The 24,849-nt window shown below is 57.3% G+C and overlaps 1 protein-coding gene across 1 annotated transcript; it reads left to right on the top strand.

The window, feature by feature from the left end:
• Positions 1 to 356: 356 nt before the first annotated feature.
• Positions 357 to 23,318, top strand: NAPA (NSF attachment protein alpha). The gene is made up of 11 exons (XM_031458985.2): positions 357 to 604; positions 11,050 to 11,129; positions 12,027 to 12,143; positions 16,901 to 16,947; positions 18,336 to 18,413; positions 18,600 to 18,655; positions 18,766 to 18,850; positions 19,641 to 19,745; positions 20,880 to 20,948; positions 21,399 to 21,449; positions 22,531 to 23,318. Exons 1-11 carry the CDS (start codon positions 507 to 509, stop codon positions 22,630 to 22,632), a joined length of 888 nt encoding a protein of 295 aa, XP_031314845.1. The 5' UTR covers positions 357 to 506; the 3' UTR covers positions 22,633 to 23,318.
• Positions 23,319 to 24,849: the final 1,531 nt, after the last annotated feature.

Genomic DNA, 24,849 nt, shown 5'->3' with positions numbered 1-24,849 from the left:
GGCCCAGGAGCTGTCACGTGAGGATCAGCTGTCAGCTGACTGGGGTCTAAATTCCACAGGGACGTACAGATGGAGCCAGAGGCTACTGTTGATTGGTGGAGGAGGAGCCAGAAAGGTAGCACCTCAAGGCGGGTCCTTGGCGGTGAGGACTACGATTGGCTTATGTTGAGTCACGTGGACTGTCACCGGCGCACCAGGAAGAGTGTGGCGTGCCGTCAGCAGGTATATGCTCATGCGTTAAGGCATCTGGTCTCCCATTGGAGGCCGTGAGTCACGAGGCGGCGTTCGGCGGCTGGCGAGGGCGAGCCCGGCGGGGAGCGCGCAGCTCTACGAGGCTGCTGGTTGGCCAGCGGGAGTCACGTGACTCCAGGGCCGCAGGAGGCGCGCGCCGGTGCGACGTCAACACAGCCCGCTGAGCTCCCCCGGCCTGTGTACCGCGCTTGGGCCGCGGCTGAGTCTTCTGAGCGCCCGGATCGGGCGGTTTGCTCAGTACCTTTGCGGCCGCAATGGACAACTCCGGGAAGGAAGCGGAGGCGATGGCGCTGCTGGCCGAGGCGGAGCGCAAAGTGAAGAACTCACAGTCCTTCTTCTCGGGCCTCTTTGGGTAAGAGCCGCGCCGCGGCGTCGGCCGGGACCTGGGCTGAAAGGGCGAAGGAGTCACGGCCCGAAGCGGCAGTAGAGACAAAGGACTCGCGCCTAGAGGACGGAGGCGATTCCAGGATTAGGTGACATGGTCTGAGGTAGCAGAAGGGACACAGGCTGAGGGCCAGGGAGCGCGGGCTGTGGCAGTGGCAACACGGTTTGAGGAGAGACTGAGATGATGGAAGGGCCCTCGGCTGAGGACACCCAGGATGAGGCGACACCATCTGAAGGCGGGAAGGGGACGCAGGCTGAAGACGGGCCAAGAGGCTGCAGGGGAACCTGGGCCGAGGGAATATGGTCTGAGGCCTTGAAGGGGACCTGGCCTGCGAGGACTGAGGGAGCCTGGGAGGGCAGCCAGTGAAGAAGCCTTTTGGAACTATAGGAGAACCTATTTAAAGGATTCCAGACAGGCATCTTGGGTCATGGGACAGAGAACCCTTGCCCGAGGGCTTCACCTTTCCAAGGCCTGGGGTGGTGGATTTGTGTGAACTCGGGGTCAGGGGTTAGGACTGACGTGATCCTGGGAGTGATGAGCCCAAGTCTGAGGTGTGTGAGGTGTCTGGGGTGAGTATGGCCCTGGAGTGTAGTGGAAGGGGACCTGACACCCGAGTGGGATCTGAGTGGAGGAATCCCTGGGTTGATGTCCGTTAAGGCTGAGGAGGCCTGGGCTGGGAGGCTGGAGTCTAAGGTGGGGTGAGGGAACAAACGAAGCTGGCTTGCCTTAGGAAGTGTAGGGATAAAAGGGAAAGATGAGGGAGATAAGAGAACCAAAAGGGGCTGAAGGCTTGCTGTGCAATCCTTGACTCAGGAAGGGGCGGGCCGTGTGAGCAGGATGACTGTGGCCTGCCCAAGAGAGGCCTGAAGGGGGCTGGGAGAGGGAACCAACAGCTGCAGTGTGGCAGGAAATTCACATAAAGTTTAGGTTGGCTCATGAGAGTTGTTCTGATGACCATCCTTTGAGGACTTTTAGTGGCTTTGGAGTGTTAGAAGCCCAGTCTTAAAATGGATTTTGCCATTTTATGACCTTGGCAAGCTGTTTAATTTCCCTGTTAAAGGGGATCTTAGCGAAACCTACCTCAGATGTTTGCTACTAGTATTGAGTAATAGCGCACATCAAATGCTTAGGATTGAGCCTGGGACATGGTTAATGCTCTGAAAGGGTCAGTTACCATCAGTGTGACTTCCAGGAAGGAAACAGGTTGGGGCCTGTATAGGGCTGGTGGGGATCAAGGTAGGAGCCTGATGGGAGAGGTCTTGGGGAGGGGGGTAGTCAGAGCAGGGAGAGACTGGGTGTGATGAGATAGGAGCTGAAAGGGGCTGGGAAAAGGGACTCCAGGCTATGGGGACTGAATAGGGTTAGGGGAAGGGGCTCGAGGCCCTGGGTGGAGGAAGAAGAGAGCCCGGGAGGACTGGGGGAGGGTCGTGTTGCTTTTCAAACTGGGAGGAGCACTGCAGCAACATGGATGAGTTGGTAGAGAGTTAGGAAGAACTGGGGCAGGGGGGTGGGGCACAGAGGCTGGCAGCAGAGAGTGACAGAGACTCGGGGAGGCTATGGGACTGGGGGAGAATGCCAGAAGGCTGGGGAAGGGGTTTGGGAGGAGGACCTTGGGATTGGGAGAGACAGTGTTAGGAGGTCAGTAAGAAATGAAAGGGAGGGTTCTTTCTGGGAAAGGAGATGGAGCTGCTCATTGTTACTCGAGCGTGGATAATATTTAGCAAAAGAACTTGAGTAATGTGGCTGAGAATTGCCAGGTGAGGAGAAACATCCGGGGCTGATGGGTTTTATTGATTAGGTGGGGGATGTTTTATTTTAGAGGCTGAGAGTGGGGGAAAGGGTGTGTGTGTTTTCTTTTTCCTTCACAAGGAGAGAAGTTCAGGTGCAGTGTTTTGGGGTGGGGCCAAGAGCTCAGTTTTCAGTAGTAGTCTTCCAGGGTGGCTCAATGTCTGGTCCCTTTGGTCTGGGGATTAGTGTGCTATTGGGCTGTGCTTGGGGGGAGCAGCTAAGTCAGACCCTGAGACACTTGCCCTTGGTTGGGAAGGCCTGATGAACGCTTGCTGAAACGCTAGTAATGCAGAATTGTCAAATGTGACTGAGGGCTAGGTTATGTCACTCGTGTGAGGTTCCTGAGCTGAGAGGAAGCTGCAGGAGCTGAAGAAAGGCTCTGGTGAGGGGTGAGCTGGGCCCCAAGGAACCCTCAGACAGGCTTAGGGAGTAGGGACTGGGAGGGTGTTCCAGGCAGCGGGCATTGTGTGAACAGAGGTCTAGTGTGAGGGGAGATTCTGCCTGGAGTGATGGGGACCCGAGATCCAGCAGGACCAGGGATAATGCCCCAGAGGAGAGGCCTCCATCTGAGAGGATGAAGAGGAGTTGCAGGGGTGCCTTCTGGTGGGGGAGCGCTGTTTCAGGCGGAGGGGACATCTTGAGCAAGGCCCAGGTGTGCAGAGTTCCGTGTATGAAGGTTTGATACAGGGAGTTCCACATTAGCATGTGAAATTAGGATGGGCAGAGGGGAGGTGAGACAGTGAGAACCAGGCCCAGTCCTGGAGGGCCTTTTGAGAAAGGGCTAAGATTTGAGGAGGTGCTGGAGAGCATTGAGGGTTTTAATGAGGGGCCTGTCTTAGTCTGTTCGGGCTGCTATAAACTAGGTGGCTTATAAACAACAGAAATTTATTTCTCACCGTTTTGGAGTCTAGGAGGTCCAGGATCATGACGCTGGCAGATTTGGTGTCTCATGAGGGCCTGCATCCTCATAGACAGCTGTCATTTCACTGTGTCCTCAACATTGTGGAAGGGGTGGTGGCGGTGGCAAGGGTGAACTAGCTCTCTGGGGTCCCTTCACTAAAGGCACTAATCCCAATTAAAAGGGCTCCACCCTCATGACCTCATCACCTCTCAAAGGCCCCACCTCCTAGTTATGATTTCAACACATAAATTTTGGGGGAACACAAGCATTCAACCCATAGCAGGGCCAGTCCTGGAGGGTTCCCATTTGCATTTTAGAAAGGACTGCTGCAGCTGGTGTTGGGGTGAGTGAAGGCAGTGACAGTAATAGTAGCTGATAGTGTTTATTAAGTGCTCGCCCTGACTCTGAGTCAGGCCTGGGCCAGGCGTGTTACCTGTGTCCTCTCATTGGGGCCTCACAGCATCCCTGCGGAGGTGGAGGAGCTGAAGCTTGGAGATGTTGATGTGTGAGCCCCAGGCCCCCGGTGAGTGGGAGGGAGATCCGCATTCAGACCCATGCCTGTCTGATCCCAGAGTTCTCTTGCTGCTGCCTTAAGTTTATTCTTGACACTCAGGCCCGTTTCTGGACACTATGTTTAGGAAGGATGTTGGCAAATGAGTGTCTTAGGGGACTTCCTTCCTGATTTCTGCATCTTCCCTGCCCACGGGGCAGTTTTCTCCAAACATCTGAATGAAAGAAGAGCAGGTGTATTGAGCCCAGGCCCTTCCAGCTCCAAGAGCAGTTGTGATAATGCTGAGGGGAGACTGAGCAAGGCAAGCACCCAGGGCTGGCATGCAGGCGGGAGACCGGCCGGCCTGACCGGAGCCTGTGTGCCTGCGCGGGGAGTGTGTAGGCCTTGTCTTTTCTCAAGGCCTTCCATGGCTTCCAGGGAGGGGGGAGGGAGTGTCGGGGCTCAGCTGCTCCCGCCTGCTTCTCCTTCCCCTTTCAGGAACCTCAGCAGTGACAGCATCCCATACTGAGAGGTCTCTGCTCACATCAAAAGAGCCAAGTGGGGTAGCTCCCACCTAGGGTGGGGGCAGCCTGGTAGCCTTGGACGTTAGGGCCGCCTTTGCTCTTCATTGCTTCTGGGCTGCCAGACACTAGGGGGCTTTGGTGCCCTGGTAGCCCGGGAGGGAGGCAGTGCCAGCTGGTAGATCAGAGCCGATTCTGTGCCTCCCCCTCTGCTCCTCCCCCTCAACTCTGTCCGGGGAGGGAGGTGGGGGAGCGGCCCAAATTTCTGCTCTGGAAACCAAGAAGGGGGAGATTTCCCACACATAATGAATCTGTGGAAGAAGAGAGGGGACAGGCGAGGTGCACGTTCTCTTCCTGCTCCGCGTCTGCTGATGGATCCAGGCTTCCTTGCTGTGCTGCTTCCGGACTGTACAGGTTCCACACAGTGCTTCTATTCCCTGGGGCTGCTGTCTCCTCCGACCCTTCCCCCAACCCCAAATAAAGACTTCTTTCCCCTCAGCTATTGATGTACTTAAGAAGTTCCTTCATCTGTGAAATGAAAATCATAGTAACACCTACTTCACTGGGTTGTTCTAAGGAGATTATGTGTAAAGTGCTGAGAGCCTGGTGCCTGACCCTGGTAAGTGCTTACAACTGTTGTTGTTGTTGTTGTTATTATTATTGCTAGCTTTGTGATTGGAAGTTGAGCTGGAGGCGCTGGAGAAATAGAGACAACAGGGTGTTTGTGTTCTTTATACAAACAGTACCCTAGAGATCAGATGTCGACACAGTCCTATTTGAACCGCCCGCGGGCACCAGCACCCCCTGGGCACCCCAGAGCCTGGCTTTCCTGAGGCAAGAGCTGCTGCCAAGGTCTGGGTTAGTGTCCCCTGTACAGGACCCACCTGGGCCCTTAGCTGAGCCTGGTGTGGGAATGACAGCTTCTGGAGCGGCTCTTCTGGGCACTGAGGTGATTCCCAGTACCCTGCCAGCTGCCTAAATCCACAGCTTAAAACGTGGCATCTCTTGCCCAGTTTGAGTGGAGTCTTCCCCGAGGGGACGCAAGTTTTCCAAGGAACCTGGCCACCATCTTGCTGCAGCCCAAGGGGTCTGCGTCTCTTGGTGGGTGGGGCTCTGCCACCTGTTAGTACAGAGGTTTTGAGGCTCCTATTAGGGATGAGGCGACTGAGAGGCAAATCTTCCAGAAACATCTTTTCAGAATGGGAAACGTTCAGCTCTTCGGTTGTGATGAAGTCATCCTGTTGGGTTGCAGAGGGCATCGCTGTAAGAGTCACAGGAGCGCCTGCCAGGCCGTGTGGCATGCGCAGCTCCTGCCTTTGGCTTACAGCCCGGAGGGCGATGGCCCGTAAAGCCCTGTCAGCAGGATGGGGTAGGAGGTGGAGTAGGGGAGGCCCTGTGCTCTGTGGAAACCGGAGGGGGGGCAGTGCTTAGCTAATCTGGAGGCGGGGAGATGAAGCACACACTGAGAGCTGAAGTAGGCGAACATTTCTAGAATCTGCTCTCTCCGCCAGCCTGATGACAGTAATGCTCTCATCTGCTAAGCACCTGCTGTGTGGCCGGTGCTCTCCTGGGCGCTACCTGCAGGATTCCTCCTGGTCCCAGCAGGCCTGCCAGCTGTGGATCTTCTCCCCAGTTGTAAGGAAACACCACGAGTCAGCACTTGAATCCAGGCCTGTCTGACTACCGTCCTTGATTTTTCCCCCCATCCCAAACGACTGTAGGATCCCGTTGTCGGGTGGCCGGCAGCCCTGGGAGCGTACTTCTCCTCCCTCATGTAATAGCAGCCGTTTGAGCACCTGCTCCATGCGAGGTACCGCGCCTGCGTTCATCCTCTTGCATCCTCGCAAAGATTCCTCCCGGGTCAGGCTCATTGTCTCCATTTTGCAGAGAAAGAAACGGGGCCGCTAGCCCATTTCGCACGGCTAGCAAGGTGCCCGAGACTGATTTCAGCTCATGTCTCGGCCCCCAGGTCTGTCCTCTCTCTCCTCCTGCCCTGGCCCTTGCAGACGTGTCTCGGAAGAGTCCTGTGCTGTTTTCAGAGCTGGGTGGTTAGTGTGTAGCACTTGATTCTTCCGTCATCACAGGTGCCTGTGTGAGCTCGGTGGGGGCCAGGCCCTGCCCTGCAGAAGCTCTTACCTTTCCTCGTGTAGGAGGCAGTGAGGGGCTCAGTGCTCATGGGAGATGCAGGAGGAGATGCCAAGAGATGCCTCGGCTCTGGCTCTGACGGCCCGGCAGAGTTGGCAGAGAAGCAAGGCAGGCTAGGTGGGCTAGGGCTTGGCTTGGGGGAGGGCTGGCTTAACGATTGCCTCCCCGGCCTCCAGGCTGCTGAGGGGAACGTGAGCAGCGCTGGCTGTTGAATCTACTGGAGGAGCGAGAGCAGGCAGAGACTTTGTCAACCCTCTTGACTCCCAGAAGACTCTCGGACACAGGAAGGATGCCCCCCAGATCACCGTGTGAATGACGGGCAAGGCAGGTTCCCCAGCCCTGCTGCTTCCTGGCCAAGTGGCTGGGGCGAGTCCCTTAACCTCTCAGGGCCCAGCCTCTGTAAAGCCAGATGACACCTGGCGGGAGATTGTGAGGAACTCTGTGCACCTTCAGGCCGGGCCTGGTAGGCCACTGTGACTGGTTATGAGAATGCAGAGCGAAGGAGAGGAGATCAGGGTGGGACCGGCCCCTGGATCCGCTCTTCCCCACCTGCCCTTGGGGGCACTGCCTGAGAAGCAGGAAAGGGACCTTCAGTCTAAGCAGAGGACCGAGGGCAGGTGTCTGTGGCACCGCAGTGTCGAGGGCCTAAAACGGGAGTTACTCCATCTGCCTTGCCTCTTGGGGGCATCAGGAGATTGTGCGCAGGTGGGGTAGGTGACATGTTCCTTGGGAGCCAGGAAGTGCCCAAGGGACAGAGGAAGGAAGGAGGGAGGATGCGGCTCTGCCCTGCAGACCCCCTGGCCCGGGTCCCACCGGGCCGTCTGTGCATCCCTGGCACCGCTCACTCCCTCCATATGGTAGTCTCTGGAGGTTGGTGGCTGTGCCTGGGAGACCTGAGACTGCTTCCTCCGCCGTGGGAGGGGGAGAAAGCAGAGCTGAGCGGTAATTATAGACAGCCCTGCACCCGGCCGGCCCAAACCAGTTCCCACTATTCCCGGCCTGGCTCTGCGTGGTTCAGCCGTGGGATGGGAAGAGCGCAGCAGAGGCAGCTTGGGGGAGATGAGTGGGGGAGGGACAGTCAGCTGTCACAGGCGCTGTCACCTGGGCTCTTCAGAAGATACAGGCCCAGCTAGCTTCTCTGGATCTCATGCAGGGGTCTGAGGGAGAAGGCCTGGTTTCTTTCCCTCAGGGAGTGTGCGGGTTTTATTGGGGAGGCCACCTTTCGATGAGTGACATGAAGCATCCTGACCCGGGAGGGAAGTCCTGTAGTAAACTACGCAGATTTATCATGTGGGGAGACGGCGTGGTGGAGCAGGGGAACTGGGGTCTTCCTTCCACTCATCCTTCCCTTACCAGAGCCTTCCTACTAGAGTAGGGCCCAAACCCTTTTCCTGGCCCCCAGCATGGGTCCCCGTCTGCCTCTCCCTGCACCATAGCCGTCCTGGCCCCTTTCTCTTCCTTGAGCTAGCCAAGTTTATTTCTGTCTCAGGGCCTTTGCACATGCTGCATCTGCTGCCTAGAGTGTTCTTCCCTCTGTACATAGATAGCTCCTCAGTCGTCTTTGAGGACTAAGCTCACATCTCATCATCACAGCAGCTTTCCCTGACTTGCCCATTCAAAGCAGCCACTCGTCCCCCAGTCCCTCTGAAATTGTCTTGCTGGTGTCCTGTTTACTGAGGGCTGGCTCCTTCTCCTTTGTTTACTGTTGTTATATGTAATGTCTGGCACATAGTAAATGCTCAGGTATTGGTTCCCCAAATGAATGAAAGGCTCCATGAGTGGCTTCTCCTTCAGGATCCACCAGTGGCCTGAGGCAAGTTTCTTTCCCCCTGTGATGACTCCACTTCCATCTAAACCAAGAGAATGGAGTGCCAGAGATCTCCTGTCATCGCCTGGCCTGGCGGTGAAAATGGCCTCGACCCAAGCATTGAGGGGGAGGAGGAGGCAGAGTGGAGGCCTGAGCAGATGTTAATCCCTCTGGCTTTTCCACCCCACAGTTTAGCATCATTGACTCAGCACAGAGCTGGCCCCGCTTAGTCTGGGATCATCCGATTGCAGCCTAGCAGCTGACAGGCTTTGTGTTCTGAGTCCACAACGTCCCACTGAGCCAAAACAGGCCAGCGGGGGCTGACTCTACTTGTTGCTGGTCACCTGGCTGGGGGCCTCTCCGTGGGCTGGGCCATTTCTGCTCAGCTGGGAGCCTGAGTATTTTCAGAGAATGTCTGGGCTTGGGTAGGACTTAACTGTGCCCACAGAGAAGGGAAGGGTGCTCTGGGGGCTCCACAGGGTGAGCAGGCCTGAGATTGCGGTCTGAATAAATCAGCTCCTTTAAGAGAACCTTCCAGAGAAGGTCCTCCAGGAGGGTTCTGCAGTCTGGCCCCAAGGAGCCCTTCTGGAATCTCTTCTGCCCAAAGCTTGTCAAAGTTCTTCAGCTCTCCAGGGCCAGGAGTGGATTCTAAAGGGGCCAAACAGGGGCCTGAGGCCCAGGGTGTGTTGTGCCCACTAGGGTGAAGTCTATGGGTGTGGGGAGACAGTGGGACCCTGCAGGGTGAGTGTGGGAGGAGTGCATTGCTCAGGGCCACTTCCTGGAGACAGCAGAGGGTCAGAGGGGACAGTGTCAGCACAGGCCCAGGAGGCAGAGGGGAGACTTTTTATCTAAAGAACCTTACCTGTTGTGATTGGGGTTCAAGAGGCCGGGATTCCAGTCCCAGCCCCCCAGTAACCCGCCCTGGGTGTATCTGCCTCGTGACATCACTTGACCTGGGACAGGTCATCAGTGGCTGCTTTCCAAGTGGTCAGTCTAGGTCAGCTTTTTCCCTCCCAGCCTTGCCTGCTCCTCTGAATCATCTGGAGCCATTGTTAAAGATCCTGATTCCAGGCACTCCCAGACCTGCTGAGGGGACTCTCCAGGGAGGGTGGCTCTGGGGCTCTGGTTTGATGATTATAACAGCTGATATGATTCAAAGCAGGGACAAGCTGGACCTCCCACACTGGCAGTGCCCAGTGCAGGAGCGCTCCCAACACAGCTCCCAGAATGGTGCCTGAAGCCCGCCAGCAGTGCTGGTGTCGGCCAGTTTCCAGGGCCACCTGACCCGGGGTTGAGCGGTGGGACCGTGAAGATGATTTGTGTGGCTTTTAATCAGAAAACACTCCCCTCTTCTCTTTGTTCAAAACAAAATACTAATTGATGTCAGTGAGGAGAAGATCTGAAATCCTTTTGGTGGGACTCCCAAGTATGTGGGTTTCATTCTACCAGATATGTGGGCTGGGGGAGTTTGAACACTTCCGGAGACCACAGACCTCATGGGCTAAGCCTCGTTGGGTTATCGGAGGTGGAAGGACAGAAGGATGCAGTGGGGACTTACCAGGTGAGGTACTCATGAAGGGTCCCCTGATTCAGGAGGAGGTTCGCATGTTCTCCTTGGAGGTTGGGAAACTAGGTAAAGTTGCCCAGAGAGGGTGCTCTTTATTTAAAAAAAAAAAAAAAAAAAAGGCCTCCCCCGGAGGGGAGGGTGTAGACCTAACTACCTTCCTCTCCAAAAAAAAAAATTGAAGTAAAAAAAAATGAACTGCCCTGAACTTCCCAGGCCCCTACTGCTGTGCAGTAAGTCTTTTAAGGGTTTTGTTAGGGGATTTTTTTTGCCATTTAAATAGTCTTGTGCTGAACATCCTCATAGCTTTTCTGCTTAGTTTCTTAGGATAAATTGCTAGAAACGTATGTAATTCATTACTGGACCACAGGACCCAGTAAATCCTATATTTAAAATACCTATATGTGGGGGTTTTTTTTCCTTGAAGAGGTAAAATGTGCAGATGATTTTAAAATTCAGGCAGTACTAATGAGGGATGTGAGTCTGTTTCCTACACCTGACGCCCAGTTCTACAGAGCCCACCTTGGAGAAAAACACTGTAACTATCTTTGTATTTTTTCCAGAAATATTCTGTGTTTACATGTGTATTTCTGTTCTGACGCTTTTTTTCTGTTTGTTTGAACACAAGTGGGAACTTTTTATACACACATTTAAAAATGGTACTTCTTTGTACATCGGATTAGTCCTGAATTGGCAGTGACACGCATTTAGGGTTGAGAGGTCTTTGTTGAACAAGTGCGGTGTGTGGGGCGCAGGGCTAAGGCATCGAGGAAGGGGCAAGGTGTCCAAAGCTGGACTCTCCCCCGATGATGCTTTTCACTCTCTTGGGGAACAGGGATTTGCAGAGAGCCTGGGAACCAGGGGTCCCCTGAGAGCAGTCCTAGCAGGCTGTCAGAGGCAGGGTGCCTGGGGAGATTGGGAAGCCGCCCCTCAAGTGAGGGGCCCCCGCAGGCCTGCCCAGCGAGGGCTTGGGCAGCCTTTGTGTGACAGAGTGGGGACCACCACCTCAGTCTCCCTCGAGCCCAAAGCAGAGGCCTGAGCCACAGCTGGACTCCAGAAGCTGGCTTCCCAGGGGGCAGGCCACCAGCCCATGGAGCTGTAGGGGCACATCTCCACTGTCACTGGGGCAGAGTGCTTGCTTTCTCCCTGTGACCAGACCAGATCTCCTCATCTTTTTCTCCTTTCCTTTTCCCCAGAGGCTCATCCAAAATAGAAGAAGCATGCGAAATCTACGCCCGAGCAGCAAACATGTTCAAAATGGCCAAAAACTGGAGTGGTATGTCATCCCTGCTAGAGCTCCTCCGAGGTTCTTTCTCCTCCCCACCTCTTTCCCTTCAGCGTCCAATCCCAAAGGCCTGGCTGAGGGGTCCGCAGCCCCCCGCCCCCTCCAGCCTCACAAACCCTCTGACCTGCCAGCTGGTCACTTGGAGCTCACTGGCTTAGTTTACAACTTGGTCCCAGGGCCTTGGAGAGAGGACCTAGAGGATAAGGATAAATAGAGACAGACCAACGTGGACTGATGAGCTCTTTGAAGGGTTTCTCCTTAAATTCAGAATTTCCGGTTTTCCCAGAAGCACTTCCCTGACTTCCATCAGAGTCTGAACTCTGGGCCGGGGAACATTCAGGTGGTTCCAGTAATAACATTAATCACAGCTTCATTTATGGAGCTCTCTACTAAGCACCAAGCTTGCATTCGTTAATTGAATCATCACAGCAGTGCTGTGAGGGTCAGTACCATCCCTGTCTCCATCCTGCAGACTCGAAAACTGAGGCCTGGCCCAGCCGTTTGCACAACATGCCATGGCTAGTAAGTGACTGACTCACAAATCAGAAACCAGAACTGACTGTGCAGCTGGAGTGCTTATTACCCTGCCCCTGGTTGCCTCATGAGCTTCGGAGCTGGAGTGACTCGGGTTTGTGTCCCAGCTCAGACTGGCCAGGTGACTCTAGGAAAGTTACCCAGCCACTCCCAAACCGTGTCCTCCTCAAGAGTCTCAACCCTGTGGGGCTGTAGTGCGGATTCGTGGAGCTCAGCCGTGACCACCAGGCCAGGCTCTTCCTCTCTGGGACTCTTTCCACATCTTGAGAACCCAGCCACCTCCCGGGGCACTGTCTGAGCAGCTTATGAAGCATGGAGCCCCACTGAGGCTGCGATCCCTCTTTTCCGTTCCAGCTGCCGGAAACGCGTTCTGCCAGGCTGCCCAGCTGCACCTGCAGCTCCAGAGCAAGCACGATGCGGCCACCTGCTTCGTGGACGCAGGCAACGCGTTCAAGAAAGCCGACCCCCAAGGTGAGGGCCCCTGTGGGCCACTGGGGCTGGCCGCCCAGAGCACCAGCTGAGCCCTCTCCAGAGACATCCTCAGGTTTCCGAGAGGCTCTGGTTTTCTCCAGCGGCCGCCAGGATCTGCTGGCAGGGAGGCGCCCGCACTTTAACTTCAGAATTGGCTCCCTTCCGCTTGGCATTTGCATCCCGCTCCAAGCCTCCGCCTCCCCCTTCTACTTTGTGCGCAGCTGATCGCTCCCCTCCCCTTGCGGAGCCTGGGAGCATTTGGGAGTGGGAGTTACATTTCAGACCCACCGCACGCCTGGAAGAGAGGAAATCTGTTCTGTTGTCAGAATTAACATGCAGAAGCAGGTGGGAGGGGGTTCTAAGACCAGCCAGGTAGGAGTCACTGCCGAAAAAGGAGCGGAAACTATCCTAACCTGGCTTCCCTACCCCCTGGGGGAGGAGGGGACATCGGAGAGAACGGAGCCTGAGATGTAGTTGCCAGAGAACAAGTTCCTTAAAAAGAGAGAATGTTGGGGACAGAGCCCAGCTTGGGACTGATTCATTATGACGAAACTGTTTCTGTCCCCCTGGGCTCATCCTGAAGTGGAAACACAACCCAGTGGGTACCAGACTTGTGGATTTCATGGAGCTGGAATTTTACTTTTTTTTTTTCAATCTTGGTGCCAGACATGGGTTGCTAACTTCTGATTTTAATAGGCAAAGGTTTGGTTTTTTTTTTTTGTAATGACCGTCTATTGTGACTGTTCCCTCATAAAAGAATGGGAAATATATGAACGTTATTTAAAAAAAAAAAGGACATGCATAATCTTGAAATACAGGCCTGTCCTTCCCAAGAGAGGGCAATTTGTGGCCGTGTACGGAGGTCTCTCCAAGGATCTGTGAGCACCAGTTCACACACCAGTGCTGGGGGATTGCTGGTGTATCTGTTACCACTATCGGAACACCCTTGTTCCCAGTCAAAGATTTCATGTCTTTGTGGACCAAGTAGCTATTCTCTGTCCCCAGACTCGACGAGTTGTTCCTCTGCCACTGGGTGTCTCACAAATGTTGGCCTAAGTGGTCACGTGTTGAGCTCAGGCCCGGCAAGAACTCAAGGGGAGGCCTTGTGACTGGGTGGGCTCTTGTCATTGCACAGAGCTGAGTGCACCTGGCTGGGAGCAGTGAGCCACAGCAGGCCATGGAGGGGGCGGGATGTGGTGATGGCCCAGGGTGACCTCAGGTTTGTTTTCAGCCTGAATCACCCAGGAAAGTTGGTGCCTCCCCCACAGAGGACCCCCCCCCCAACCTTCCTTCTCCCTGGGGAACTGGTCAACCTGGAGATGCCGTCCTGGCATCTGTGACGCTCAGCTGCTGCTCCAGAGTGACTGGAAAGACTAGTTTCTGAGGCAGGAGCTGAGGGCCAGACTTCATGGCAGGTGCATAGCACCATTTGCCCTTTAAACAAGCCCCAGCGCTTCCAGCAGGCAGGCCCCCCTGGCACCGTGATGTCTCGTCCTTCCCGAGCTTTTGACCTGAGCCTTTGCAGCTGGCAGCAAGACTCTGCTGGGTGTGTGTTGGGTGCTAGGGCCCGAGTCGGGGGTGTGGCCCCGTATCTGGCCTCCAGAAGCACAGAGGGTGACTGGGCATCCTCTGGGAAGGCAGCAATAGTTAGGTGTGGTGACGTGCCCATCACAGGGCACACAGGCTGACTTGATTTCTCCAGGGGTCAGCGAGCGTGCTTCACTGCCCTGGATGCTGAGACTGGGCAGGGTGGACTTGGCATTAGAGGTGGCTTCCAGGGAACAGGAGGCACCGTGGTGCGGAGGAGAGCCTAATTTGGACAGAGCCAGGAGCGGGTGCCTTGGCCGGACCCCCAGGTTCTTGGCACTGAGCAAGGAGGGGTGTTGGAGTGGCACCCCAGCACCCCTGTGTCACAACGGCCCACCCCAGTCGAGGAGCATGGGGCTCAGTGTGATCCTTGAGGAGCCTGCTCCCCTGTGATCTTGGCAGTCACCTGTTCTTTCGGATCTTTACTTCCTGGTCTGGTAAAGCAGGGAGCACACGAGATAAAGTGCGGACGTGCCCTGCACGGCACCCGGCATGGGAAAATGGCCTGCCCCCACCCCGGCCTCTTCCCCGTGGCCACTTGCCTTGTGAGACAGAGCTGGGGTCCCGCTGGGAACTTTGCCCAGTTTCCCCAAGCAGATCCCTGGGTCCTTGTGGGCTGCTCACCTGCCTCACAGGCCTCCGCCTGTGTCTGCATTTCTGCGACGGTCCTGGAAGGCACCCGCCTGGGGAGGCAGCTGGTCCTGAGCCTGTGCCTGAGGCCTGCAGAGCCGCCAGGGCAGAAGGACAGGATTTGGCTCCAGCCATTGCCCTCCCCCTGCGAGTCTGCCCTGAGCATGGGCCAAGGGGTGGCCCTCTGCCCCCTCAGTGGCAGGGCGGAGAGATGGTGCCTGTAGCTGTCACTGGTTCTCAGAGTTTCCCCGCCCTTGTTGGCTGCTGTGGGTGGACTCAGGCCAGGGAGGCCTCTCCGCCTGCCTGCCTGATAGCCCAGCCCGGGGGTGCATGTGTGCACCCATGGATGCAGCCAGGGTGGGGATGTGGCCAGACCCCTACTTGCCCTCCCTGTGCCCCGCACAACTTCACTGCCATTTACCAATGCCTACTGTATACCAGACACATGACATCTCTTTAATCCACTCCACTTCTTTGTGGGGTTCTTCGTGTGATTTGTCCCCATTTTACCGAGGAGGAGACAGCGGCTGAGTTCTTGGGTGTGATGAGGGAGGGACTGCATCTGGCCTGGGAGGCCAGTGGCACACAGGGGTGCGTAGAGGACCCTGGGTTGCATGACTGCCTGTCTCCTTCAGCCAGTGCCTTTCCCTCTCTGGGCCTCAGCCCTCCCCACCCACCTTCCTGGGCCAGATTATTCCCAGAGCCCCTTTCTGGCTCCGGCTTTCTGTGGGTGGATGGTGGGAGACAGGTGTGCTGGGGTTCCCTGTGCTCATCCAGGGACGCGCTGGTCGCTCACCCTCAGGCTCCTGGTGACAGCACATGAGCTAGAGTTAGCCCCTGTGTCAGCAGCTCGTCAACCAGCGTTCTTGCTCAGGTGTAAGCCAGCAGCCTGCGGCTTTCAGGGACAGCCATACTGGAGCGAGGAAACTTAGCCCTGTGAGTCCTTGTTGCTGCCTGGGGTGAGCCTTCCTCCCCTGCTGCCACCATAAGGGCCACCTTGCCGACAACACTCCAGGCCAGTGCCAGCAGGCCCCAGGCGGCCGCTGCGGGGGCACATGTCCTGCCAGCAAGCCTCCAGCCTCTCCCCCTCCAGGACTGCCAGTCTCACCCAGAACAGCCTTTGCCACCTCTGCCTCCAGGTGCTAGGTTATGTGCCCTGTGGTTCCAGGAGAGGGGCCCTGCTGGCCACACCCAGTCCAGGGTGCAGGATGGGGTGGGGTGGGGCGGGGCGGAGTGCGCGGAGCCCTTGTGTTGCCATCTCATCAGTTATGTCCAGAAATGCCCTGTATGGAACTTGAGCACCACTCTTCCCACTGTCATTTTTTGTTGTGTTCTCTCCCTGTGCTCCTCCTCTGCCCCCTTTCTGCCTTCTTTTCCTCTTCCCTGATGCCTCCACCTTCCGGCTGTCAGCCTCAGAACCTTGACCCAGTGGTGTGCATTCTCTGAACTTTGAGGGGTCCTCAGAGGCCTTTCAGAATTGGAGTTAACATGCAGGCCCTTCTTCCCCAAGAGTCGTGCTCATAGACAACCCCTTTTTGCCTGTGAATTTAGAGGGGGCTCATGGGCTCCCTGAAGGACCAGCCACAGATCTGGGGCTGAGAACCACTGTTCACGTGTCTCCCTGGCTGACGAGACACCGGGCCTGAGGCCTCTTTGCAGCCTCAGCCCAGGGGCCCAGCTGACTTTGGAGACCCCAGTGGCAGACCTGGAGCCTTACAGCTGCCCCAGATGGCAGGGTGCACTCTTAGCCTTGCCCCAGCTCAGCGCCTACTTCCTGTGGTCTGTCTAGACCCTTTGTCCTTCCCTGTCCACCTCCCCCAACACCCTTCCTCCTGAGATGCATGAAAACGGTGTTAAATCCACCCAAGAGCTCATCTCTATCTGCTAGAAAATGCTTCCCACTCATGCTTCTCTCTCTCCTCCAAATAACTTGTCAAAGGGAAAAAAAAAAACTTTCCCAAATTTAAAATCTTGCAACAGATAGTACAACAAAGGGACCCCAGTTCTTCCTCCCAAGTGCCATCCCGGTGTGTTTGTGTTGGTGGTGAAACCGGTGGTTCCAGGAACCGGCAGGCAACCAGGTTAAGGAGGGCGCAGAGAGCTGTGCTGAACGCTGCAATGTGGGCGAGAGAGAAGGGTGGAGAGTCCCAGTGGCAGCGCCTCAGTGTCATGGTGTCCAGACTTCTCCGGCCATGGATGGAGACCAGACAGGTGCAGGGGACATGGCCAATTCCTGGTCCCACCTTGAAAGGGTGGCAGAGCCCTGGTGGAACCTGGGCGTCCCTCAGGTGTCAGGCTTGGCTGCTTCTTGCCATTAGCCTGACATGGTGCTGGCTGTACTCTGTCCCAGGGATTGTCCCAGCCTGACCAAGTTTCCTGGGGCTCGGGGACTCCTTAACCTTCCCTCTCTGCCCAGAGAGCAGAGCCCTGCCAACTCCGGGTGCCCCGCGGGCAGCCTGCGTCTGCCTCCTCCCCTCGGCCTCTGCTGGAGTGACTTCACCTTCCCTTTCTCCTCCCCACCTCCCTTTTTCTCTCCTCAGAGGCCATTAACTGTTTGATGAGAGCAATTGAGATCTACACAGACATGGTAAGGGTCACCGCGGGTCCTGTCCCCCTGCTCTTAGTCATGCCATACAGCCCCAGCCTCCCCTCCCCTCCCCGAGCACTGGGAGCAGGCTGAAGGGGCGGGTGGTTTGGTCACCTGAGCTGGGCTGGGCAGGCTGGGTCCTCACTCAGCTCTGTACCAGCAGGGCTCCTGGTGACAGCTCCCAGCCCATCACTAGGGGCCAGGGCTCCTCCCCAGGCCCTGCTTCTGCTCCCACCCAGGGCCATCATTGTCTGCACTTGTAGAGGTCACTGTTTTGGGGGCCCATGTGTGTCGAGCGCATTTCCCCTCACCAGCCCTCCCCACAGGCATTTGATAAAGGTGGGCAAGCAGGGCCCAGAGTCAGCTCCACCCTGCCCCACCCCAGGGAGTGGCCCCTTGGTCAACAGATGAGGCCCAGAGAGATGGCTACTGGTCTGAGGCCAGGGAGCCAAGACAATGGACCAAAACCAGACCCTGGCTCCTGTCGACCCCACTTTTTGCCTTTTCATCTCTGTCTCTGTCACATCAGACCCCTCCCTCTGACAGGAACACAGTCCCAGACTGCATCCTCTCAGTGTCTGAGTGCTGTGCTCTGCCCTATCATGTGGGCACTTCATTATACTGTCCAACAGCCAGGAAAGGGGATCCCAGATGAGATGTGGCTTGCTCAGGAACATGTGCCTATAAGCAGGAGTCACTGAGACCTGAAAGTTGTCCTGGCTGAGCCCAGGGCCTTGCCCTTTCCTGCTGCCCTTTGCAAGAGGTGGCCTCGGACCAGCCCCTGTGTGCAGAGTGGCAGCCCCGGCACCTCGATCCCTGCTGGTAGAGGCGGGTAGGAGGGGCTCAGCCCCTCTGAGAGCTGGAGGCCTCCTTGGGGGAAAGCTCTGGGTGTCTGCAGGGGAAGCTGGAGGGGAGTGGGCGTTGGCCTGTGAGGAGTGTGTGGCCACACAGGGATGGGGAGGAGGAGAGGGAGGCTGTCCCTTGGGCAGTAGGGCCCTTGGCCCTGGTTTCTCCAGAGCTTTGACCAGGTGACTCTGGGCTGGTCCATCCACCTCCCTGGACCATCTGTCAGGTGCAGCAGGGCCTCTGCCAGGTCCCTCTGCACCCATCATCTCTGGTATTGGCCCGTCTACCTGTGCCTGCATGGACGCTGGATGAGGGATGACTTGCCCAGGGTCACCCAGTCGGGGCAGCACTCAGGCTAGAGCCTCCCACTTTAGCCCCTGTGCCCCTCTGCTTCTCGGAGTCCCCTTCTGCACACCTCCCCTTACAGGTGCGGCTGAGGGATGAGAATCCAGCTTTGGGGACCTGGAAGGGCCTGGTCGAGCTGGAGTGGGGCTCTCAGGGTATCACTCATCACTGACGGCCCCTTCCCTTGTCTTACCCAGGGCCGATTCACGATCGCAGCCAAGCACCACATCTCCATAGCCGAGATCTATGAGACGGAGCTGGTAGACATCGAGAAGGTAGGTGGCAGTTGGGGACCCAGCCTGGCCAACAGCAGGGGAAGGCTGCAGCGGCCAGTCCTCTGGTGTCTGCACACCAGGACAGGATCGGGGGGTACCGTGGCAGAGCTTGGGGAAAGGGCTTTGGCTGAGCCCCAGGCCAGGCTGGGCGAAGGTGGCATTGGCTCCTCCCTCCCGTCTCCCCAGGCCATCGCCCACTACGAGCAGTCTGCAGACTACTACAAAGGCGAGGAATCCAACAGGTACCCCGGGCACAGGTCCCCTCCTGTCCACCCCAGCCCCTCAGCAAATGCCCCGGACCCAGACTCCACTACCATCACCGACTTCCCTCCTCTCCCCCTGCCCCATACAGCTCGGCCAACAAGTGTCTGCTGAAGGTGGCTGGTTACGCCGCGCAGCTGGAGCAGTACCAGAAGGCCATTGACATCTACGAACAGGTAGGGGGCAGGCAGGGCTCCAGTCCCAGCCTGCCTGCCAGCACCCCCTCTCCCTGTCTCCCGCCCTTTCCATCCCTCCCCCTTTCTCTGCACTTCCTGTGTTCATCCCCTCCCCCAGGTCATCCCCTGACATCATCCCCCCTGCACTCTCACAGAGTACTCAGCCTGGCTATACGAGTTTTCTCCACCCACGACCCCATGCCATGTCACCACCCTCTCCCTAGACAGGCCCTTCCCACACTCCTCACAGAGAGCTTCCCGGTGGCCGGTGGCCCTGGAGTGAGGCCTACAGAGCCAGAGTCAGGGAGAGAATTGCAAGAGGTGGCCCAAGGCAGCTGAGGAGCCCGTGGGTAGGGGCAGCATCACAGGGGTGCACGGGCTCCCCTCTGCCGGGCGGGGCAGGGTGGGCTGTTCTGGTGAGTTCAGCCTGGCCCGGAGAAAGGCAGGCAGCTGGCCTCAGAGGAGAGCGGGGCAGGCACCGCCTCTCATGTTGCCGCCCCTCTGCCTACTGATGTGCCAGCCTCCTGTTGGGCCTGACAGCAGGGCAACCTCACCCTCCACCATCTTGGGCCCCTGGAGAAGCCCACGGACACCTGGCCTCAGCCCCGTGGCAACACTTGCATCATGCCTTGCCCTCGGTCACATCCCAGTTACTGACTTCCCCAGGGCTGGTCTCTGGTCTCCCTGCCCTTGGGGTCCTGGGTTCACAGGGCCTCACTGGGGCACGGACCCAGCTCCCAGCTGGCCCCCAAGTGCCTGGCAGTGACCCTGGCCCTCCGGGTGCCCGCAGGTGGGGACCAATGCCATGGACAGCCCCCTCCTCAAGTACAGCGCCAAGGACTACTTCTTCAAGGCGGCCCTCTGCCACTTCTGCATTGACATGCTCAATGCCAAGGTGAGCGCAGGCCCTGCGGGTGACCTCCCCCCCCCCTGCCACGGGATGACCAACCACTCCTGGAGTCCCATGTCTGTCACTAGGCCAGGTCACTTCTCAGCCGCTTACAAGGGGCTAACCCTTCACGTCTGGCCCCCAGCAGTCAGCCTCTGGGCACAAAATGCTTGTTCTCACGGGTGCATCTCTATCCCTGATACTACCTGCCCCGTCCCTGTGGCCTTTTGAGTTTCCAGCTCCCGGCTCGCTCAGGGCCAGGCTTTTTCTTTTGTAGGAGCACTTTTTGAGCCCTTACTGCACCCTGTGAGGTTGGCACCATGGTCACCCCATTTTACAGATGAAGACACTGTGGCCCTGACCAGAGTCTCTTGTTCAAAGCCACGTGGCTAGTAGACTACAGCCCCAAGATTCCAGATCTTTCTGACTCCTGGTGTCATGGTGTGAACCATAGCCTGCATGCCAGCCCCACCCGTTCCCAGGGCTTCTTAGCAAGAGAGGGGTCAGTGCTAGGCAGGGGGTTGGGAATGGCGGCGGGGAGAGGAGCTGGATTCTGCCAGCATCTGGGATTTCCTGGGATCACGGCACACCTGAGCCCCACTCCTGGCTTCCTTCCCTGGCAGGGCTGGTAAGATCTTAGGCTTTGGTGTTAGGCCGGTTCAGATCCCCACCACTTACCCTGTGCCCTGAGTGGATCACTGCCCTCTCTGGATGTGACTCCCACTTTCAAAATGGGGTCACCATCATTTGATTCCCCCGGGTCCTCATGAGGGTTGAATGTGAGAAGTGTCGGGCATCGGGCCTGGTGTCTAGGACGTACTCACAGGAGGCAGTTGTCGCCCCCACCCTGGGTGGGCCGGGCACGGGAAGAGGACTGAGCACCGGCCTCGGGCACCCTCCCCCCTTCCCCAGGCCCCTTCCCCCGTTCCCCCCGCATCTGTCTCTGCAGCCAGGCTCATGCTGAGCTCGGCTGTATGGAGCGGCCCCCAGGCACAGAGCCAGGTGACGCTGGAGGCTGAGGTAGGGGCGCAGAGAGCTGACTTGGCCCAAGTGGCCCCATATCTCCTCGACTGCCGGTCCCACCGCTCCACGGGCCGTTGTTTATCAGCTGGCCCCCTTCTTCCTGCCCTCCACCTTCAGCTCGCTGTCCAGAAGTACGAGGAGCTGTTCCCCGCGTTCTCCGATTCCCGGGAGTGCAAGCTGATGAAAGTGAGTGCCGGGGCCCCGGCTGCCCCCTCCCTGCCTCTGAGCCTGCGGCAGGGAGTGTGGATGGGGGGCCTGGAGGCTCGGGCCCCAGTCAGCACAATCCCTGCGATCTGAGTGCTGCTTAGGGGACTCCTCCGCCCTGTCTGCCCTTTGACTGTCAGTTTTCTAGAGGAGACCAGTAAGATTCAGGCAATGATGGACCCACAGGCAGAGCTGGGAGGCCGCATGGTCTCACGTGCATGCCGGCGTGCGCGTGTGCGCGTGATATTCCGTATCAGTGACGTTGAGCGACTTCTGATGCAGAGGGCAGGATGGGAATATAGCCCCTTCCTTCCTGGCAGCGTGGGAGTCCCCCCAACTTTCACCCCCAGACAGTGTGTGGTGGAGGGTCTCATCCAGGCCAGACCTCAGGCCAGCCTGGGCCCCTGACCCCTGCCTGCCATTTTCTTGCAGAAATTGTTAGAAGCCCATGAGGAGCAGAACGTGGACAGCTACACCGAGGCGGTGAGTGGCCCCGGGGGTGGAGGGGTGGCTGCTTTTGTCAGATATGGTCCCATCAATTTCACCTTTTTTTTTTAATCTCTGGCCCTGGGTCCTGGCTATGAATCCCATTCTCCAGTCACCCCAGAACCCTCACGAGTAGCCCCAAGAGGTGCTGGGAGTGTTCTCACCATTGAGAGAGGTCAGGCCTCTTGGGAACAGAGCTGGGATTCCAACCCACATCTTCCTGCTCCTGAAGGCCAAGATCTTTGCACCACTCAGAGTCTGCCCCGGGTGAGCAGTTGAAGGTTGTCTCACACTGGGCACTTTGGGTGACCCAGGAGGTGCAGAGAGGGAGGGAATGAGTCATGTCCTCCCCTCTCCCCCCTTCCCGGAAGCAGGAGGGAAGAGGAGCGAGGGGTGCAGGAGAGGCAACATCGGGAGGGCCCACCCTCCCAGCTCCCACATCCCTGCTAGAACTGCCCCTCAGAGATGTCTCCCCCTTTCCTCAATCTGTCCTGAGCATCCTGGAACTCAGCTGTGAGCAGCTCAGGTCCTCATCAGGTCCTCTAGACTACCTGTCGAGTGTGTCTCCCCCTGAGTGCCCCTTAGCGGCCAGAGGCCCCTAAATGATGACAGAGACCAAACTCCCCCGGTCAGTCCCGCCCCAGACAGCGGGCAGTGGGCAGCTGTTGGGAAGCTCAGCCAGGGAGCTCAGGAGAAGGGAGAGTAGGCCCAGTAGGGCGTGACTTTCTCTCTGACCCCTCCTGGGACACTCAGTGCAGGCCTTCTTCATGTCTCCAGGCCTCCGTTTGGTCCATAAAACAAGAAAGCTGGACCTTTTGTTTTTAGGCTACAAAATCTTTTTTTCCCCAGGAGAGGCCTTATACCCAGGCCAGTACAGACACAGAAGCGAGCTGCTCTGGCTTGGGCCGGGGCCTGTGCCTCCCCGTGCAGCTCCTGGGGGACTAAGGCTGACAGGGGCCCATCTCGAGGGTCCCAGGACCAGATACTGGAGGCTAAGACCAGGGACAAGGAGGGAGCTAAGGCCAGGTGTGGGGTGGGCCGCCCACCCTGACTCCTTTCCCCACCCGGGGCGCTACAGGTGAAGGAGTATGACTCCATCTCCCGGCTGGACCAGTGGCTCACCACCATGCTGCTTCGCATCAAGAAGACGATCCAGGGCGACGAGGAGGACCTGCGCTAAGCCCGCCCAGCCCCCTGGCACCTGTCTTCCTGCCCCTCCGCCCGCTCTCCCCTGGCCAGACCCTCCAGCGAGGATCACGGTGTGAGCCCGGAGAGAGGCGGAGTCCGAGACCTGGGCTGCGTGCCCTTCCCTCCTTCCCACCCTGGAGGCTCGCAGGCCACAGTGTGGGCTCAGCACTGCTTCAGTGGGCCCTGCAGCCGGGCCCGCTGGCCAGACAGTCACCCTCTGTTCTCGCTGCATCCCTCACCCCCTGCACCTTTATTTAAGTCCCCAGAAGTGCCCTTCTCCACCCTAAAACACAGAATCTTCGACACAGACCTACTTGCTGCGGGCGCTGCCAGGGTCGGGGTCGGCACCTGTCCCCCGCAGCTCCCATCCAGCTGAGTCACAAGGTTGGTGTCTGTCTCTCCACTTTTGTCCTCCGGCTGAGCTCTCAGTCCATGTAGCCCCACGATTTTCTCTCATTGCTGGGGGTGGGCTCCTCCCGCCTCCCCTTGCGCCTCGCCCCAGCACTGGAGCCTCCCAGCCTCCTGCAGCCCTGACCTCTCAGGATAGACCCAGGCCCTGGAGCTCAGAGGGTTGTCCCTATCCTCACCCCTCCATCTCCTCCCTGTGCTTTGATGTGTTGCTTGTCGGAAGCTGCAGCTGGCTCGGGGAAGGAAATAAAAGACAACATTTGTGCATGAGTCTCTCTTCCTCCTCACCTCTGCCACCCTCTTCACCCTTCAGAGCCTGAATCCCATATTCCTACCCTCCCTGGGCTCTGGGCATGCTTTGTGGGAAAGCAGAAGGCAAACTTGACTGGGAGAATGAGCTGGGTCAGAGGTCCTAGAGGAGGGGAGGGCTGGGGATGGTGGGTTTGGGAAGGGGCCTCAGGCTCAGGAGTTGGGCTCTGGGCTCTGTGGGCCTTGGTCTCCTCGGCTGGGATGTTGGTGGCAGTGCCACCTCAGAGCTGGCGGGAGGATGGATGCAGCAACTGTGATACAAATGGGTGGAGGAAGCAGCCCACCAGGTCTCCCAGCCTCACCCCATGTCCACGTTTTCCCAGAAGGTGGGCCGAAGGCCCCACTGTTCCATCTGTTGCAGGACAGAGGAGGAGGCGGTTCTGGTGGGCAAAGTACAAGGACTGAGTGGGTGTGGGGAGTGGGAGAGAAGACGGGAGCCCTGTGCCCAAGAGAGGAGGGCAGGAACCACCCACCGCCTCCACACAGGCATGTAGTCCCAGGGACAGCCAGAGGAGGGTCAGTGCAAAGGCAGGCTCAGTGTCACAGTACAATGGGATGACGTCAGGAAGTGAACAGGGCAGCAGTAACGCAGAGGAGGGGCTGCCTGGGAAACTGGGGCAGGCCCCTGGGAGAGCTGCTCCAGCCTGGAACCTGGAAGAAGTTCGGGAAAGGTTCAAAGTCACCATGTCGAGAGATGCCTCTGTATGACACCCTGCCCTGTTCCTCTGTCCCCTTCAGCTTCTCCCGCAGCTCTAATCAATTGATAATGGTTGCCTAGAGGTCAATTAAGAGTTTTGAGACCTCAGATTGATTACCAGCGTCTGCTGTGGCCCAGGCTGAAGGAGCAGTGTGAGACTCTTGTCTCTGCTGTCCGTGACCTAAATGGTGATTCTCAGCCCTGGCTGTGCTTCAAAATCTTAATATTAAAAGTGTTCAAGCTTGGGTCACACTGTGATAAACTGTGGTTTGATTGAGGTTCCCCACCCTTTTTTGAGTTTTGGGGGATTTTTCCCTCCGAAATTTCCATAGGTGATCCAAATGTGTAGCTAGAGTTGGAAACCACTCAACAGGACAATTTTCTCCTTTCCAACCCATAAATTCAGTTGTTTATTTGCTCAACAAACAATAGAGGAATGTGGTTTAGTGGTTACCATGGGAGGTAAAAGAAGCCTGAGGAAAACATTCTTCAGAAGTGGGAGCCCCAGACCCTACACCTGGTTACTCAGCGAGTGTTTATTAAGCACCTACTGTGTGCCCTGCCCTGGTCCAGTCCCTGGAATTACAGCACTAAACAGCATAGCCAGATCTGGAATCGATAAAGCTGCTTTTTTTCACCACCCTCCAGATCCAATCTGCTTTTGAGAACTCTCCTCTCCTGTCTCTTATGGAACAGTGTCCCGGGTGCTTGGCAAAGGGCCTGGTACATAGTTTGGGGTTGTTAACATATTTACTAAATGCTTGCTCCATGTCAGGACCTGTGGTCCAGGTGCTG

Source organism: Camelus dromedarius, chromosome 9, assembly GCF_036321535.1.
Source record: "Camelus dromedarius isolate mCamDro1 chromosome 9, mCamDro1.pat, whole genome shotgun sequence".
Classification (NCBI taxonomy): Eukaryota; Metazoa; Chordata; class Mammalia; order Artiodactyla; family Camelidae; genus Camelus; species Camelus dromedarius.
The sequence above is the reverse complement of the archived record's forward strand: the minus strand, read 5'-3'. Positions and strand labels throughout refer to the sequence as shown.

Bases quoted from the DNA above. Each gene is read 5' to 3' on its own strand.
- NAPA (XM_031458985.2), top strand. From the start codon at position 507: ATGGACAACTCCGGGAAGGAAGCGGAGGCGATGGCGCTGCTGGCCGAG. The intron at 605-11,049 runs GTAAGAGCCGCG...CCTTTTCCCCAG, and splicing joins TTCTTCTCGGGCCTCTTTGG to AGGCTCATCCAAAATAGAAG. The intron at 19,746-20,879 runs GTGAGCGCAGGC...CTCCACCTTCAG, and splicing joins TTGACATGCTCAATGCCAAG to CTCGCTGTCCAGAAGTACGA.